The 19,451-nt window shown below is 39.0% G+C and overlaps 1 protein-coding gene across 2 annotated transcripts in view; it reads left to right on the forward strand.

Annotated features, from left to right (window-relative positions):
• Nucleotides 1-19,451, forward strand: part of UTP20 (UTP20 small subunit processome component) — a 109,767-nt gene that overhangs the window by 42,487 nt on the left and 47,829 nt on the right. For both annotated transcript variants that reach the window (XM_060656631.3, XM_060656632.3), the window contains exons 22-27: nt 1,338-1,523; nt 5,920-6,010; nt 6,623-6,708; nt 7,270-7,395; nt 11,453-11,619; nt 13,696-13,904. In XM_060656631.3, the coding sequence (XP_060512614.2) occupies nt 1,338-1,523; nt 5,920-6,010; nt 6,623-6,708; nt 7,270-7,395; nt 11,453-11,619; nt 13,696-13,904 (865 nt within the window). The remainder of the gene's footprint in view (nt 1-1,337; nt 1,524-5,919; nt 6,011-6,622; nt 6,709-7,269; nt 7,396-11,452; nt 11,620-13,695; nt 13,905-19,451) is intronic.

Consider the following 19,451-nt stretch of genomic DNA (forward strand, 5'->3'; position numbering starts at 1 on the left):
ACTAGAAATTTACATTTCTAAATATGTTTCCAACAATTCAGTGTTAGAACTAATTTGTGAATCCCTTGTAAACAAACATTCTTTGAGAAGAACCAAACCAGAGGCAGGAGTGACTAACAATGACAATACCTTGATAACAGGTGACATCTAAAGAGTCCCTGCTGTGTGCTAGAAGCACTCTTGTGAGTGCTCCGTGTGAGTTATCTTACTTACCAAACACTAGTGAACATGCTGTGCATGGAGATACAGTTTAAAATTTATGTTCTATATGGTTAACTGAGTGTTGGGATTATAGTGGGGGTGCTGTTCAGTAGATGATGGTATGGTTTGTAACCGACACAGCAACCTTGTTCATTTTATTTATTCGTCTGCCTGGTAGGTATCAAGTGCTAGATCCTGCTGGCTGAAAATACAGAGTTGACTATAGTAAAGCGTCTTAGCTCTCCAGGGCTAGCTTCGTGTATTCACCTGGAGTTTAACGTGTGTTGACCTGGAGTGTCTTCCAGGTGTGCTACCCTCAAACATGTTATTTTATCAGTGTATTTTTGAGTGCAGACTTTAAAGCCTGTCTGATCGATTTCCTTGTGTCTGTAGCCCAGTGCCGTCCATGCACAAAACAGACCACAAATGAACAAGTTGTTGGATGATGGAATTAAAATGACTCAAAAGCAATGCACTCTGTGGCAGCCTTCAAGATAATATTAGTTACTTCAAATAGCAGACCAAAATTAAAGGGATGGAATCTAATAAAAACAAACATGAATAGGAATTGGATGAGCTTAGTTTAAAGAGGCAAAACACAAATACTTTGTGATTTTCACTACCTGGACATTCAGTTTAAGTCTGTGTCATGCTGTGTCTGCCCCTGAAAGCAATGGAGTTGACAGTCCACCTGTCTTACCAGACCACGTCCAGAGGACTGAATTTTGCTGTGGCACTATATTTGCAAAAGGACATTGGCAAAGTACAGTGGGTGTGGGTGAAAGTGACTGGCATGGTGTTAGTGCTATGCTTTCCTTATTTAATAAAATCCACCCCTATATCCACCTCCCCCAGTTACGGTTCCAGAGACAGAGAGACTGATTTCAGCTCAGGCCAAAAGAGATTTTTCAAATATTTTTAACAGTGTAACAGTGGGATTTTAAAAGTGTAACTGCAATTAATGGTAGGTTTGCCAAACCAGGTACTTAAGAGGGGCTGAATAGAAAGAATAATGTGAGGAGGTTTGGCTAAGGTGCCCCTGGTGACTCTTCATTGTGTGACTCTGAACCGTGGATGTACATCCATCTGTCACAAACAGAATTAGGACAACTCCGCTTCATCTCTTTCCACTGTAGCAACGAGTATTACCCAGCAGACCTGCAGGTCGCTCCCACCCAGGATCTGCGCAGGAAAGGCAAAGGGGTGGCCGCGGAGGAGACTGAAGAGGAACCCGATGCTGGAGATGACGAAGAGCTGGAGGAAGAAGCGGTGCCCGTGGGTGAGCCCTCACAGAAGAAAAAGACCAGAAGAGCTGCAGCAAAGTAAGTTCAACATTGCTGGAAGATCACAGATCCAGGGTTCTGGGAGAAACGGGAAGAGACCTCTGATGGCCTAAGTTTGACATAGCCTTGGACAAGACGAACCACTCAGATAATTACTCAGAGAAGTGCTGCGTCGCCTTGCGATTTTCTTTTGCAGCCTAAAGAAACCTGCCAGTTTTCTGAGTTTTTTGGTTGCTTATTATTACTTATTTTGCCCCTGACTTGAGTTGTCGGGATTTTTGGGGTCATCTAATCATAAGTGCTTTTTATCGACAAGAGCATTGGTCCTCGAGTGGTTGAATGCTCTTTGATCTTTGCCCTTCACTCTCATGGCACCAGGGTGTTATTTGGTGTGCTAGGGGAACATGTAATGGAACATCTCTTATAAATCTGTCAGCACTTTTGCCTTTTGACTTGTCCCTACCACTTGCCCCCATTACATTCTCTTTCCTGTCATCTGGGGTGTTCACTTACGTAAATTGTTAAGAAACCTCAGAAAAAGTAGAAGTGATCAGGCTTTCAGAAATTACTGCAGTCTTCCTTGAAGACTGTCTGCATTGAGGCTGCAAGGATCCAGTGTATTGGTGCTACCGTGTTATTTTAGCACTTTATAAATCTCAAACTGATCTGCCTATTTGTTCAGTCTTCCCACAAGCCTTTTATTGGTTCATTCAGCAGCTGTTCTGAGTGCATTTTGTTAAGTGTTGGGCTTCAGAGCTACACAGGAAGCACAGTCTAATGCCTGGTCAAATTTTTTATAGAAGTATTTTTAAAGGAGTTTTAGGGCAGGACAAATCCAAAAACAACAATGACAAAAACTGAGTTCTAGGATCATAGTGAAAAATGACTTAATTCTATCACAAAGAGAAGATTGTTACAAAGGAGAGGGCCCCACTGAAGCTGAAAGATGAAAGAAAGCCTGCTGGGCAGCTAGGGCAGGGAAGGACTTGGCAGCTAATGGAAATAGTGTGAGAGCGCCTGGGTGGCTCAGTCAGTTAAGTGTCTGACTCTTGATTTTGACTCACATCATGATCTCACCTGAGTTGGTGAGTTCGAGCCCTGCATCTGGCTCTTTGCTGACAGCGCAGAGCCTGCTTGGGATTCCCTCCCTCTCTCTCTGTCTGTCTCTCTCTCTCTCTCTCTCTCTCTCCCCCTCTCTCCCCCTCCCTCCCTCCCTGCCTCTCTCCCTCTCTCCCCCCCTCTCTTTTTGCCCCTCCTCCCCTGTGTTCTCTCTCTCTCTCTCTCTCTCTCTCTCTCTCTCTCTCTCAAAATGAATGAATGAATGAATGAGATAGTGTATAAAGCATAGGGGCAAGAAAAGAGTGTGGCCATGCTTCCTGAAACTAGTTCCTTTTGTTTCTACCTTCTCATAACTCTGAGCGTTCTGTTCCCTACTACTTTCTCCAAGACCAAGATTGCTGTTTTCTTCTTCGTATCCTTAGCACACAGCTAGCAAAAGATTAGTCCTCGTATTTCTTTGTTGAATAAATGAATAAGCTACTTACTTATCCAGTCATACCTCTTTCTTTCTTACCTCTGGACCTTTGCTGTGTCCTCCCCTCTTTCTGCTGTGCCCTTGCCTCACACCTGCCAACTGAAATTCTACTCATGCTTCCAGAAACTGTTCTGTGCTACTTCTTTATGGAAGCTTGTCCTGTCTTTTAAACTGAAAGTTCTCTTAACTCAGCTTCAGACTCAGAACAGCCATTTCATGCCTCTATCATGGTGCTTCTCCTTGCCTTGGATATTAATGAATTTTTTATAGATCTGCCATATAAATCAGAATGTCTTTTAAGGATAAGGTTCACGTCTTAATTTTTCTGCCCCCTGTAGCCAAACTTAGAATATTGCTAACATACACCAGTTAAAATGTGAGGAGGGATGCCTGGGTGGTTAGGTCAGTTAAGCATCTGACTTTTGATTTCAGTTCAAGTCTTGATGTCAGTGTTGTGAGTTCAAGCCCCTCACTGGGCTCCACGCTGGGTGTGGAGCCAACTTAAAAACGAAAAAAAAAGGAAAAGAAAACTTGAGTAAATTGGTACTCACATTCCTGTGTCATCTCAATAAATTCATAGTCCTGAGTTTGTAATCCTTCATGGAACATGGTCCTTGCTAGCAAGTATTTGTTGAGAACATACAAATTGGTTCCTGTTTTCTTTGGCTCTTTAAGGCCGCATGGAGCATAAAAAAATAATACATGTGGGGGGAAGGAGTAGATATTTTCAAAGAAAATTTTAAAAGTTTATTTGTAAAACTGTAAGTAAGGGCTCAGTGATAAGTATATATGGACATTGTATCAGACTTCTCTAGAGAAGCAGACCAACAGAATGAAGGTGTGTGTGTGTGTGTGTGTGTGTGTGTGTGTGTGTGTGTGTGTGTGTGTGTAAAGATTTATTTTAACGAATTGGCTCATGAGATTATGGGAGCCAGCAGGTCCAGAATTTGTAGGGCAAGATGGCAAGCTAGAAACTTAGGCAAGATTTGGTGCTGTAGTCTTGAGCACAAAATTCATAGACTGGGATTTCTATGTCACAATTTTATGGCAGAATTCCTTCTCTGAGAAATATCTGTTTTTGCTCTTAAGGCCTCATTGAATGAGTCCGATCCACATTATTGAGGGTAGTCTCCTTTATTTAAAGCCAACCGATTTTGTCAACATCTACAAAATACTTGCAACACCTAGATTAGTGTTTCATTACATAACTGACTGCTGTAATTTAGACAGGTGGACACATAAGACTAACCATCACAGGTATGGAAGCTAAATGTAAGCACGAGTGCTACCCTTATCCCCATTTCTCCATAATATGTAAAGAGGTCCTAACTTCAAGATTACTTTCTCTGTTAATAGAGTCCCGTAGGACTTTTACAGTTTTGCATTCTTTTGCCCGGGAGCAGAGGAGGAGCACTGTTTACTAAACTCTTAGGAGCAGAGTCCCCACAAGTTTGGTTCAATCCTTGCAGGAAATCCAGGAGGTGGTGTCTTTGCCTGGATGAGAAAACTGAGACTCTGAAACATTAAGTCGCTTTCCCCAAAGTCAGCATCACCTGTGCAGCATGGTTTCTATCTCTCTTCACTTCTCCCTGCTTTTAGTCTTGAAATAGGCAGATAAAACCTCTTAAAATCGTAACATTTGTTCATTCAGGTTTTTTTTTTTTTTTTAAGCCCTATACAGCTTATAAATTATACACAGAGGGAAAACAGTTTGTTTCCCAAGTACTATTGTAAAGCCTCATCGGGGCACCTGGGTGGCTCAGTCGGTTGAATGTCCAACTTCGACTCAGGTCATGATCTCACTGTTCCCAAGTTGGAGCCCCACGTTGGGCTCTGTGCTGACAGCTCAGAGCCTGGAGCCTGCTTCAGATTCTGTGTCTCCCTCTCTGTCTCTGCCCCTCCTGCTCTTGTGCTCTGACTCTGTCTCTCTCTCAAACAAACATTAAGGAAAAAAAATTTTTTAAAGCCTCATGAAGCCTATGGATTAGGAAGTTGAGCGAGTCACTGAGCTCTCTTCTCAGCCTCTTTTATTGGATGTAGTGGATGATCTAAGTGGCTTGGAGGCAGTCCCATATCCATATTTAACTTTTGACCACAGAATATTGTTCTTTCTTACTCCTTCTTGGTAACCAAGAGTCATGGTTACCCCTGCCCCTCCCCCATTCATGCTCTGTCTCAAAAATGAATAAACATTAAAAAAAAAAATTAAAAAAAAAAAAAGGGGGCGCCTGGGTGGCTCAGTCGGCTGAGCGTCCGACTTCACCTCAGGTCACGATCTCACGGTTCGTGAGTTCGAGCCCCGAGTCAGGCTCTGGGCTGATGGCTCAGAGCCTGGAGCCTGCTTCCGATTCTGTGTCTCCCTCTCTCTGCCCCTCCCCCATTCATGCTCTGTCTCTCTCTGTCTCAAAAATGAATAAACATTAAAAAAAATTTTTAAAAAAAAGAGTCATGGTTACCCAGACATGGACCTCTGTTTCCTGACATCAGTGTTCATGTTATATGAAAGTGAGGAAGATTATATTTTACCACCTTCTTGTCTACTGCATCGAAACTAGACAAGGAATCATTTCAGAAATTACCTGTGTTCAACTTGGCAATGTATTGCTGTTTGATTACTTCCCATGTTTGGTTAATTTAAACCATTCGAAGCACATCCTGAATGATTTTCTGGGGGAGAGAGCCTAGATTTCAAAGGAAGGCCTGCGTGAGATTGAGAATTTCTGTAGAATAATTTCCTAAATGCAAATAATTAAAACTTGTTTGTGAGTTAACAGTGAAACCATAGTTAAGGTGTTTGGCATAGTTGTCAGAGAGACTAAAATTGGTGGGCACTATCATCTTAAGAAAATCTCTGTTCTTTAATTCTGTGTTGCCTGTGGTTTTTGTTTTTTGTGTTTTTAGGCAGTTAATTGCTCATTTGCAAGTTTTCTCAAAGTTTTCAAATCCACGAGCCTTGTATCTAGAATCCAAATTATATGACCTGTATCTTCAGGTAAGTAAAATAAATTATTGCCACTATAATTCTTTGTGAAATTTTCTCTTGTCATTTACTTTATCAGAATAACTTTTAGGTTTTTAATAATTGTTAATAAATAGGGCCTATGTCTGCCTTTCCAGTACAATGTTTTAAAAGTTAATAATTATTTTCTGTATCTTGAGAAACAGTTTTAGACAGTACTGATTTTGTTGGTATTAAAGACATCTTGGGTAATATTGGTCAGCTGTATTAACAATGGGTTTGTGCCAAAAGAAGCTAGCTACTTTTCCTTTTACATAAATTGGTCTTACGGAGTACTGGAATTTCAGGATCTGTTAGATTGAGTGAAAGCTGATAGTTGGAATAAGAATCTGTTGCAGTCACAATATATGACCTTCAGTTACAGAAAAGATTGTAGACGAAATTTAATGCCAGAAGCTGAGTAAGCATTGGTTGTCATTCTAGGCCATAAGGGGAAACAAAATTTCCTTTTTTCATTTGGATGTTTCTTAACGGGGGACTTACATGATTTTAGCAGAATTTATCTTCATTCTGCCCATAACTCACATATAACTTCCCATGGTATATGTGACTTCATTAATTTATTCTATAAAATATCATTCTTAGCTGTTGCTACATCAGGATCAAATGGTGCAGAAAATAACCCTGGATTGTATAATGACATATAAGCATCCACATATCCTCCCTTACAGGTAAGTTACTTGAAGCTAAAGAAATGCTGTTTCTTTGGCTGATTTTTATCTTTCTACCTGAGAGCCTTTCTAAAATAATTTTCTGAAGGCCTAGGAAATTTCCCTCTTTTCTACCATAATCATAATGCTATTTTCAAGTAATAAATGAAAACTGAAAGTATGTTTGTGTGTTGAGTGATTCTTCATCAGTAATAAGGTAGGAAAGAGAATATTAATTGATAAGTGTTGAGAAGGTTATATCATGTTGCTTCAGTAACGCCAAAATCTTGGTGATTACACAGGGAATCATAATGATCACTCTCTGTAAGAACTAAGGAAAGCTTTTGTATGAATCTCTTTTAAACAGCTGAGTTATTGACTGTTACTTCCTTATAGTCACTTTTACCTTTTAAAATTTGAAAGCCTGTCATTTTGTGAAAATTTTCCTTTATGGATATCAACCACAATATGGGTATTCTTAATACCTGTTTCAGTTTTTTGGATTACTGTACTATATATTGCATTTTTTAAAGGTACGATTGATTATTAAATGATGATTTGTGCTGTATTCTATTTTTAAAGGGAAAACTTAAAAAGATTGCTTGAAGACCGAAGCTTTAAGGAAGAGATAGTGCATTTTAGCATTTCTGAAGATAATGCAGTAGTGAAAACAGCCCACCGAGCAGATCTGTTTCCCATTCTGATGAGGTATTTATACTGTTTACAACTGATTTTTTTTTTAAGTTGATCACAAAAACAGTTGTGAATGGAGTATTATGATTCTTTCATTTATAATCATATGATTATTCCTTCAGTTATAATTTTTTCAATTATAATGGAATATTTCACTTTTTATTTTATTTTGATTTTTTTTTTTTAATTGGACCTTTTGGAGAAGTCAAATTGTTATAGAAACTTACTTGAAAATAATTTGTCCCTGGGGCATCTGGGTGGCTCAGTTACTTAAGAGTCCCAATTCTTGGTCTCGGCTCAGATCGTGATCTCACAGTTTGTGAGTTCAGGCCCCACGATAGGCTCACACAGTGGTGGTGTGGAGCCTGCTTGGGATTTCCCCCCCACCCCTCTCTGTCCTTCCCCTGCTTGCATTCTCTCTCTCAAAATAAATAAATAAACTTTAAGATAAGATATAAAATAAACTTTGTCCCTAACATAAAGAAAGATCTTGCCGTGGAGTTATTTTAATAATAATGTTAAAATTAAATCCAGTATTCCTCTAAATTTTATTGAGAAATAGTAAAAATAATTCATTCATTTGGTATGTAACTAATTATGATTATAAAAGCTATTGATTTTTGGTGTTGATAATGTAACCATCCACAGTACAGACCTTTGTTATATTCATTTTAATAGTTTTCATTGGATTTTCTTGGTTGAAAAAGTAATCGTTAATAACAGTCATTAAATTATTAGTCTGCTGTTTATTTATTTTTTTTAATTTTTTTTTTTTAACGTTTATTTATTTTTGAGACAGAGAGAGACAGAGCATGAACGGGGGAGGGGCAGAGAGAGAGGGAGACACAGAATCGGAAGCAGGCTCCAGGCTCTGAGCCATCAGCCCAGAGCCCGATGCAGGGCTCGAACTCACGGACCGCGAGATCGTGACCTGAGCTGAAGTCGGACGCTCAACCGACTGAGCCACCCAGGCGCCCCTAAAGAGTTTTTTTTAAACAGCAGACTAGGGGCGCCTGGGTGGCTCAGTCCGTTGAGCGTCCGACTTCAGCTCAGGTCACGATCTCGCGGTCCGTGAGTTCGAGCCCCGCATCGGGCTCTGGGCTGATGGCTCAGAGCCTGGAGCCTGCTTCCGATTCTGTGTCTCCCTCTCTCTCTGCCCCTCCCCCGTTCATGCTCTGTCTCTCTCTGTCTCAAAAATAAATAAACGTTAAAAATAAATAAATAAATAAATAAATAATTAAAAAAAAAATAATAAAAAAAACTCTTTAAGGTTCCATTTTACTCAAATAAAGTAGAAGGTCCTCACTCCTCCTTCGAGGGCCTGGTATGACCTCCCTGCAGCCTGCCTGTCCAGCCACATGGTTTCCATTCACTGCCCCCCTCAGAGCCCACTTCCAAGTCTGTGGACCTGCTCATCTCTGTGCTCACAACACAAGTTGGCTAACTCTTCTTCTTCACTCAGTCTTCTCTCCGATGTCATGTTGTCAGGATGCCTTCCTCGACCACTTTGTGTAAAATCGCACCGTCCTCTAATCACCCTTTAGTCCCCTGCCTCGCTTTATTTTTCCTCATAATTGTCCGGCATATCCTCTTTCTTATCACTTGTCTCCCCTGACAGAAGGTACTCCATGGCCTGTAGTAAATGTTAGTCAAATTAATTTCGTCTTTTATGGTAAAAACAAACAAGCCTTATTTTTTCTGTTTTTTAAATTTACGTATCACCTACACAGAGTAGAAGAATGAACTGTGGTGGTAGTGTTTGTGGTTATCCTTGTCTTGCTGCCGTATTTAACAGTAATGCTGCTAGAGCAGCCCTTCTTGAAGTGTAGTCTGCCCCTTCTTGGCGGGGGCTGTCGCTGAGATGCTCTCAGGCGGTCTGTGAGGTTAAGACTTTTTTCATAGTACTACTAAGACATTACTTTTTCCCAGCATGTCGATATTTGTGCTGACGAGGCAGAAGCAACAGTGGGTAAAACTTCTGGTGCCCCACGACTAATCAGGACAGTGCCTCCAAACTGTACCAGTCATTCTTCATTACCACACACCTGGAGTTAAAGAAAAAAAAAAAAAATCCTGGTCATTAATGTTCTTGGTGAATCTTAAACCTTGAGTACTCGTCTTTTTATTGTCTTGTATGACAAAGTGGGAAATGTGCATAAAGCACTTCTGCTGAATACTGGTTGTCTCATCGAATGGCCTATTTTCCAAATTACCGATGCGTGTTACAGAATCATTGGTGGATAAAGATCCATTCAAAGTGCAAGATAGACAGATGGAGATTAAGGTAACAGATCACAGAGTTTATGAATATGTTTCAGATTGCATATTGCAACTAGCCTTTAAGAAACTACCGCTTGTTGGGGCGCCTGGGTGGCTCAGTTGGTTAAGTGTCCGACTTCAGCTTGGGTCATGATCTTACGGTTTGTGAGTTCGAGCCCCGCGTCGGGCTCTGGGCCGATGGCTCAGAGCCTGGAGCCTGCTTCGGATTCTGTGCCTCCCTCTCTCTGCCCCTCCCCTGCTCATTCTTTCTCTCTCTCTCTCTCTCTCTCTCTCTCTCAAAGAATAAATAAACATTAAAAAGAAAATTAAAAAAATAGAAAAAATGGAAAGTACCACTTGTTGAAGTTTGGTGTGGTATCAAAGTGCAATATCCACAGTTATCACAAAAGAATTATCTGAAAGTTTACAAAATATGTTTCCTTTCCCCACCTGCATATCTGTTTAAAGTCTGGATTTTCTTCATCTACAATATATTGCAATTGATTGAATGCAGAAATCGATAGGAAAATCCAGTTATCTTCTAATAAGCAAGATAGTAAAGAAATGTGAAAATAAGTAAAAAAAACATACCTCTAGACTCACTAAGTTTTGGTGGAGAGAGATTTGGAAAATAAAATTATTTTTTATTAAAAATATTATTTATGGTAACCCATTTTAATTTCTACTATGATAAATATCAATAGATAAAACTCATACAAAAACTCTTTGGGGACCTCAAAAATGTTTAAGAGTATAAAGCACCCCAATCTAATAGGTTTTGCTAGTGATTCTGTCTTGCATTTCTGGGATACTTCTTATTTAGCTTTAATATTGTTTTAATGCATTACTGGATACTGTAATTAGAAATGAGTATTATGAGGCGCCTGGGTGGCTCAGTCGGTTGAGCGTTCGACTTCTGCTCAGGTCATGATATCACAGCTTGTGAGTTTGAGCCCCTCATCAGGCTATGTGCTAACAGCTCAGAGCCTAGAGCCTGGAGCCTGCTTCGGATTCTGTGTCTCTTGCTCTCTGCCCCTCCCTCACTTGTGCGTGTGCACATGTGTTCTCTCTCTCTCTCTCTCTCTCTCTCTCTCTCAAAAATAAACACTAAAATTTTTTTTAAAAAGAAATGGGTTTTATGTTTATAAGCAAGAGTGGTATATAATTTTATTTTTGTTCCTAGCCCAACTCAATATCTTAGTTACACCACCTTCATGAATGAAAAAGGACTGTTCCTTCTTTCTCTCAGCTATGAAACTTTATAGCATAGCAATTAGTTTTCTTTGACAGTTTAAAAAATTCATCTGAAAAACTGTATAGGTTCCATGTTTACTCATGATTACTGTTCTATTCAGGTTTTCTTAAGTTCCTTTCACTTACTTATGTGTTTTGGCTTTTTCTTGCCCAGGAAATTCCCCATTTAATTGAAATCTTGCCAGTTTCCTTATTTTACTTAGAGTTGAATTCACTTATTTCCTTTTAATCTATATATTATTGTTTTCATTTTTTCTTGATTAGATATACCTTTGGCTTGCCTATTTTACTGCTTTTTTTCTTCGTATAAAGAACTACCTTTTGGCCTTTTATCTTTATTATTTCCTTCCTCCTGCTTCCTTCAGCCTTGTTTTTTGTTGTTCTTCTAAATTTTATATGTTAAATAACTAATTTCTGTTTTCATCTTTCCTTATTTTATAATATATCCTTTTAAGTCCGTTGACTTGCTGTTCTTGGCTTTTAGGAAAACAGAATGACTAGAATTATGTTTCAGGATAAATGTGCAAAGAAAATAATGTTCTCTTAATTAACTTTTTAGGATTTTGTATGGCCGAATGAAAAATAAGACTGGGAGTAAAACTCAGGGGAAATCTGCCTCAGGGACCCGCATGTCCATTGTTCTGAGATTCCTTGCTGGGACCAAACCGGAGGAGATTGAGACATTCTTGGACCTGCTATTTGAACCTGTGAAGCACTTCAAGAATGGTAGCTCTCAACTCCCTGCTACTCTGAATGTGTGTTGTCTGCTGTAGATTTCTGATGTCTCAGGCTAAGTCTCCTGTGCTCTTGGGCATCTTTCTCATGGGACTGTTCCTCCCAATCTTGATGGTGGACTTTTGGCTGAAATGGAATTCATTTGAAATTTTGATTGAATTAAGCAAAGCTCACACTGATCCTGAGGGTCATCAGCATCCATGTGTCAGTAAGCCCCTGATTAGAAAATGTGTATTTTTCAGGGGGAGCCTGGCTGGCGCAGTCGGTGGAGCATGCGACTCTTGATCTCAGGGTTGTAAGTTCAAACCCCACGTTGGGTGTAGAGATTACTTAGAAAAAATAAGATCTTTAAATTAAAGGAAGGAAGGAAGGAAGGGAAGGAAGGAAGGAAGGAAGGAAGGAAGGAAGGAGAAAGATAATGTATTTTGATTGTTGTGCATTTAGGCCATTTGAAAAATGGTACTTACGCATACACAATGAATAGGTTTCTCCTTAGAAACTTAGAGCATGCTGATGAATTAATTTCAATTGTCTTGGTATTTAATCATTCACTAAGTCATTCATCTATTGAGTAATGATTAATTGAATACCTCCTGTACCCTGGACACTTTTCAATAATCTCTGCTCTCAACCTCACCGTCTAAGTGCAGTGAATGTAATAAGTATATAAAAATGAGTTGAAATGCTGTGTGGTCTGTTTTTTGGTGTGCAATGTTAGTAATTATTAGTAATAATAGTAGCTAACATTGAGTGCATACTCCATGCCAGACATTATGGCAGATTCCTTTACATACAACTCAGTTGATCCTTAAAATAACCACATGAGGTATCATTACTTGACTGGTCCCATTTTACAAATGAGGAAACTGAGACTTAGAGAGTGTAGTATTTTGCTTATAGCCACTCAGGTAGAAAATGGTAGTTTTGTTTTTGTTTTTGTTTTTGTTTTTTTAAGTTTATTTATTTTGAGAGAGAGCGAGCATCCAAGCTGGGTAGGGGCAGAGAGAGGGAGAGAGAGAGAATCCCAAGCAGGCTCCAAGGTAACAGCACAGAGCCTAGCATTGGGGCTCGATCTCACCAACTGTGAGGTGCATGACCTAAGCTGAAGTCAAGAGTTGGAAGCTCAACCACTGAACCACTCAGGTGCCCCAAAAATAGGAGAGAGAAAGAGAGAGATAAAGAGAGAGAAAGAAAGAAAGGGAGGGAAGAAGGAAGGAAGGGGGAGGGAAGGAGAAAATGATAGCTCTTTCTGACTGCAGAACCTTTGCTGTAGTCCCATAATTGCTTTGCTTTAGGCAAACATAGATATTTATTTATAGGGTAATGTGTTACATTAAGTTCTGTATTTTTCTATGATAATGGATTCAGCTGTTAAAATGTTTTCATTCAGTATATTGCCCTGCAAAAGAATAGAAAGGCTTTTGTTCAGTGAAACAGCCTCCATCGTAAGAGGGTAGCTATAAATGGTACTCTTACAGGTGTACCATTTAGGTGTATGAATTAGCAAGCCTGTGATTTCATGCCAGTTGGTTTGAAGTATAAAGCTCAAGCAGTAACAATTCAAGTCTTTTAAGTAAATTATGAAATCAATTTTGGTGCCTGTTTATAAAGAATTTTGTTTTATTTATTCACTAAGGACTACAAGAGGAAACATTTGATTCTTGGCATTTAAGAAACTTCTAATTAGTAGGACATTTTCTGTGAAACTGCTCAAATCAACATAGACAGTGAAAGCTGAGAGTGAGGAAAGTGTATGGAAAATTGCGAGGGGAATGAAGACATTGTAACTCGGGTTTTGAGGAATAGTCTAAGGATGAGAAGTGGGCTTAGAGACTTAGTTCTGGCACAAGTTTCTCTCTCTTTTATTCTGAGTTTCCTCATCTATAAAGTGATAATACTAAAATGTACCATGCCTAGCTCATTGAATATTTGGTAAGAGAATCAGGAGAAAATATGTTAGGAAAGTACATTATCATCTACATGATCATACTGTATCATTGAGGGAAATTGAAGCTGTAATTGGAGAGTAACTTAACATTTCCTTTTACTTGATATCTCTTGCACTAGGAAAATGCCATTCTGCAGTCATTCAGTCAGTAGAAGATTTGGATTTGTCGAAAGTTCTTCCTTTAGGTCGTCAGCATGGTATCTTAAATAGCCTTGAAATAGTATTGAAGAACATTAGTCATCTGATCAGTGCCTACTTACCAAAGATTTTGCAGATACTGTTGTGCATGACAGCAACAGTCTCACACATCCTTGACCAACGAGAAAAGGTGAGATTCACTGTAGATGTTTTTCTTCCTGGATGAATTATGTGGGTTTGAACTGTGTGGGTCCACTTGCAAGTGGGATTTTTTTTTCTGATAAATGTAGTGCAGTACTGTAAATGTACCTAATGATCTTCTTAATAACCTTTTCTCTAGCTGACTTTATTATAAAGTAATAATACAGAATTACAAAGTAGAATACATATACAAAGTATATGTTAATTGACTGTTTATGGTATTGGTAAGGCTTTCAATCAACAGTAAGCTATTAGTAAAGTTTTGGGGGAGTTACACATAGACTTGTGACTGCGCAAGGGATCAACACCCCTAACCCTTGCGTTATTCAAGGGTCAGCTGTATGTCACTTGTATATTTTAAAAAGAGGTTTAAAAACAGAGTGTGAATTAGTTCTATATACATCTGAAAAACTAAAGTCAGGGATAGTTGAGCTGATGTTTCTCACATTTTAATTTCAAGAGCCTAGAGGTATAGGACATCTTCCAACTCTCATTTGTCCAGAGTAGTTGGAGAATGAACAGAATACTGTTAGCATCATCCTTGTTATTTTGAGGTAAGAATTGCCGAGAGGTCTTTTATAAGTAAATGCTTGCCTACTAGGAGTACAATGTTTTGAATAAAGATCAGCAGCAAGACCATGCAGCTAGCTCAATGCCAGAGGCTTCACAAGGCAGTAAATATTTTCTGAATTGTATTAAAGACAATATATTTATGTTCTGTTGAAACAAGTATACGGGCATAAGTATACTTTCTGGGAAGTCAAGAGAAACCTATGTCTTTATGGACTGAAGGCTTCTTAGAGAAAATGAGACTTGAAGTGCAGATCTAGATTCCCATTTCTGTTGATTCTCCATTAATGGTAAACAGGCACAGTTTTAACTGGGTTAAAAATCTGTTTCATTCATTTGATTTATGGATATGCATGGTGAACTGTCTCTCAGATATGGTCATGATCACTGAAAATGGACAACCAAAATTTGACGCTGTTTTTTGGGCTATGTGTGGATACACATCTGCTTTAGTAATGAAATTCTCGATTGCCGAGCTCCAGGGATTTAGAACACACCTTATATTTTGTTAGGCATCATTTTGTTTTCTTTACTCTTTCATTCATTCCTTCCACAAATATTAATTGAGCCCCTTTTGGGTGACAGGCACCGTTCTGAGCACTGGAGATGGAACAGTGAACAAAGCAAACAAAACTTCCTGTCCATTCATTTTTTCAATAAATACTTATTTCACACCTACCTGCTATCTATCAGACATAATTCTAGGTGGGGAATGAGACAGGTAAGGACTCAGTGTCATGGGGAGAAAGAAAATAAATAAATAGAATAATGTCGGTTGGTGGGGAGTCCCCAGAGGGAAATAAATGAGACCCTCTGCAGATCTGTGACTCATTCTCTATGGAGCTCTCTCCTCCCCAGCACTCTGCCTGCAAATTCTTGCTGCCATGCCTGGGCTCTGCCTTCTCACACTAAATCCTGGAACTCCAAGCAGGAAACCGGGAAATGTGTAGGACTCACTTCCTCTGTTGCCCCCCTCTCCCAGGGCTTACTGTCCTTTACTGCCTGCTGTCTAGTATCTGAAAAATCATCATTTCATATGTTCATATGAATGTTTCATATGTTCAGTTTTTTAGTTGCTTGAGAAGGAAGGCCAAACCTAGTCCTTGTTGATCCATCTTGAACAGATGCAGAAAAACTGCAAGCAGGCAGAGAACAGACCTCCGACTAACACACGGTTAGGAGCAGCTCAAGTTCCCAATAGCCAGGGCAGAAAGCTCATAATACCCGAGGCACCAGGAAGAGTCCTAGGCAGGGCCTTGCCTCGGTGTTGGAACTAGATTAACTCTGGAATAAAGGCTGCCCTGGCAACACCTACCAAAGCTCACAAAGATCCAACTTCCCAAGTACATTAACTGCTTCTGAGAATAAAATGCAAAAGTTTTCAAATGATTTAAATGAAAATAAAATTCACAGTGTCTGACATCCAGTCAAGTTTTACCAGGCATGCCAAGAAGTAAGAAAATTTTATTCATAATAAGGAAAAAAACAGTCAATAGAAGCAGCACGAGCAATGGTACAGATGATAGAAATAGCCAAAAACTTAAAATAGCTGTTAGAAAGGAATACACTCCATATATTCACAAAAGTAGAGGAAAACATGAGCATGTTGAGTGAGGGACATGAGATGTGAAAATTTTTAAATAAAATGAGGGGATGTGATAGGAAGTGACAAACAGGGAGTGGATGGTGCTGCTTTTATTAAGGTGGTCAGTGTCTTCTCTAAGGAGGTGATAATTTGAACTCGTGTCTCCCCAGCTGTGGGAAGAACATTTCAGGCAGATAAAATGACCGGTAGTCCCTGAGGTAGAACAGCCGTGGCACATTCTAAGAGACACAAGGGTAAGATGGCTAAAGCACAGGAGCGACGGGACTCGTGTAAGGTAACGTTGAGAGCTAGGTAGGGCCTCTTGGGCTGTAAGCTGGATTTACTCCTAACTGTATTGGGAAACCTCGAAGAGGTTTGAAGCCAGGGAGTGATGAGGTCTGTTTGATGTTTTTAAAATCTCACTTTGATTGCTTTGTGGAAAAGAGTCGTGGGGGGGGCGGGGGGGGCAACAGTGAAAGCTGAAAAGAGGTCTTGGAAAAATTCTTTCTCTGTGTTATTTGAGAGCATCAGAGCCATACGAAGACTTCTGTGTGAATTTTCATTTGTGCCTTATAGTGAGTGATAGTGACTTTATCTACACATGGATATATTAAATCGTGAAAGGTTAGAGGTTTTATAAACTCTGTATAAGTTCTCTGACTTCTTGGTTAACTTAGAAGCAGTTATTCAGTAATGCAGCCTTACTCTTGAGTCAACAGTGAGTAACTCCAAAGACCAATTATGCAATTTCATAGATCTTTAGTTAGTGAGGTGCTAAGCTTTTTGACCGTTTGGAGCTTTTTTTTTAAGGTTCTTGGACAAGTTCAAAGAATTCCTTGAAGTGCTGTAATGAATTATTACACAGTAATACTGCTTAAGTGAGTTAAACTTCTACATTTGTGTATTTGAACTAAGTTACACATTTATTTATTTTTATTTTTAATTTTATTTGTGTGTGTGTGTCTTTTAGCTCCTTTAAAGCATTGACTGACACTGAAGTATATATCATGAGGGTTGTTGTGGTTTGATTTATTTTGGAATATTTGAACAATGTAGTAACTTTTAAATGTACATGAACTCAGTCATATTGACTGTTCCTCTTGGAGCAAAAGTCTACAATTGCTCACTTTTAGGGCTTTTCTCAAGTTTACTAAATTATTGAGTAAATTGGGAAGCTGACACTGTAGAAACGAAGTGAGTGAAATGTGTAGATCCTACCCGATGTGGAGGGTGCCTGGTGGGAAGAGGGAAAAGGTGGGGGTGTCTGATTTGACATCATATTTGCTATGGTTAGTTTCTTATTTTCTCCAGGGGATCATGATACCATATTGTTTCAAATGTAGGTAATAGTTTTTATCTTTTAGCAAACATGATAGACCTCATATTGAAAATATTGCCCGCAGAACTGAAGCAAAGCAGAATGACCTGTAACTGTATCACCTTGTGCTTGCCTGTTATTTCCTGTCGTTGTAATTTGTATAAAGAGATAATTGGCCACAAGTAGATGGTAGAAACCTGGGAGGTATGTGAAATATGATGATTCCTCCAATTTGCATGGCGAAGTAATGACATTGTTGCTCCCATTCACTTGAATTTAAAATGTGTTGTTTTAGATTCAAATACTTCTTTTGATCAGAGTATCCAATTTTCATCACAAGTAACCCCCCATTACTTTTCTTCATAATATCATGGCCATAAAGCTTGATGAAATTCATTATATTAGGGTATTGTGTTGTCTTCACAAATTTCAGAGTGGTTTTCCTCACACCAGAGTGGCTAAAATGAGCAAATCAGGAAACTAGACACTGGTGAGGATGTGGAGAAACGGGAACCCTCTTGCACTGTTGGTGGGAATGCAAACTGGTGCAGCCGCTCTGGAAAACAGTGTGGAGGTTCCTCAAAAAATTAAAAATAGATCTACCCTATGACCCAGCAATACCACTGCTAGGAATTTACCCAAGGGATACAGGAGTGCTGATGCATAGGGGCATTTGTACCCAATGTTTATACCAGCGCTTTCAACAGTAGCCAAATCATGGAAAGAGCCTAAATGTCCATCAATTGAGAATGGATAAAGAGGATGTGGTTTATACATACAATGGAATACTACTTGGCAATGAAAAAGAATGAAATCATGCCATTTGAAGCAACGTGGATGGAACTGGAACGTATTATGCTAAGTGAAATAAGTCAGTCAGAGAAAGACAGGTATCATATGTTTTCACTCATGTAGATCTTGAGAAACTTAACAGAAGACCATGGTGGAAGGGAAGGGGAAAAAATAGTTACAGAGAGGGAGGGAAGCAAACCATAAGAGACTCTTAAATACAGAGAACAAACTGAGGGTTGATGGAAGGTTGGGGAGAGGGGAAAATGAGTGATGGGCATTGAGGAGGGCACTTGTTGGGATGAGCACTGGGTGTTGTATGTAAGCCCATTTGACAGTAAATTATATTAAAAATTTTTTTCAGGGTGGTTTTTAGATTTCAACATAGATAATAAAGGTCCCTTGTAAAAATAAGTTGCCACTATATATCCAGGGCTCACAGTATGTTAATGAAATGGAAAAACAATTAGGGGTTGCACCTTACCCCATTTGTTTGATTTTTAATAACATTCCATGCTTGGGAGAAAACTTTCTAGGCTTTTATCTCTGCTTGGCCTAAACCTCTTCATCTTTTAAGATCCACTAGAAATTCTGCCTCTCACATGAAGCATTTATTTCCCTTTTCAAATTTGTAATTCCTCCCCTATTGGCTGTCTTCAGCGTTTTCAGTCTATCACATAATTTAATATGTTTTCCTTTAGTGAGATTTTAAGCTGAGGTCAGAACTATGGCTGTCATGCCATTGGACTCATTGGTGGGGTCTCAGTAAATTATTCTACTCTGAGCCTGAACAAACTGGCCACATAATTGTGATTTTGTAACTCATCAGGAAGGAGATGCCGAGTAGCAGTATCTGTTATGAAAGAAGTTTGCTCTTAATTCAAACATCCACCCACTCTAGCCTCTGTGCCTCTAAAGACAAATTTTGATTTTTTTCCCATATTTTTCTTTGAACTGTATATTTTCAGATCATCCCATGCCTCAATTTAATCACCTTATTCTCTTATACTGTATGAAGTATTCCACTATATAGACCATACATTCTTTAGTTCCCTAGACTAATTTTTTAACAAGAATAATTGAAAACTCTTAGTTTCAGAAAAAGTAAAAAAGTTATGAAAACAAAAAAAGAAAGTGACTTTCATTTGAAACAAAGATTTATTTTTTCCCCCTAATCTAAGACATTGTGATGGCAAAAAAACTTTTGTTTAGAATGTTCTGTTCATAGGAAGAAATCAGGATTTTATTTGAGACAATTACTGGGATAAAGAAAT

Source organism: Panthera onca, chromosome B4, assembly GCF_046562875.1.
Source record: "Panthera onca isolate mPanOnc1 chromosome B4, mPanOnc1 haplotype 2, whole genome shotgun sequence".
NCBI classification, from domain to species: domain Eukaryota; kingdom Metazoa; phylum Chordata; class Mammalia; order Carnivora; family Felidae; genus Panthera; species Panthera onca.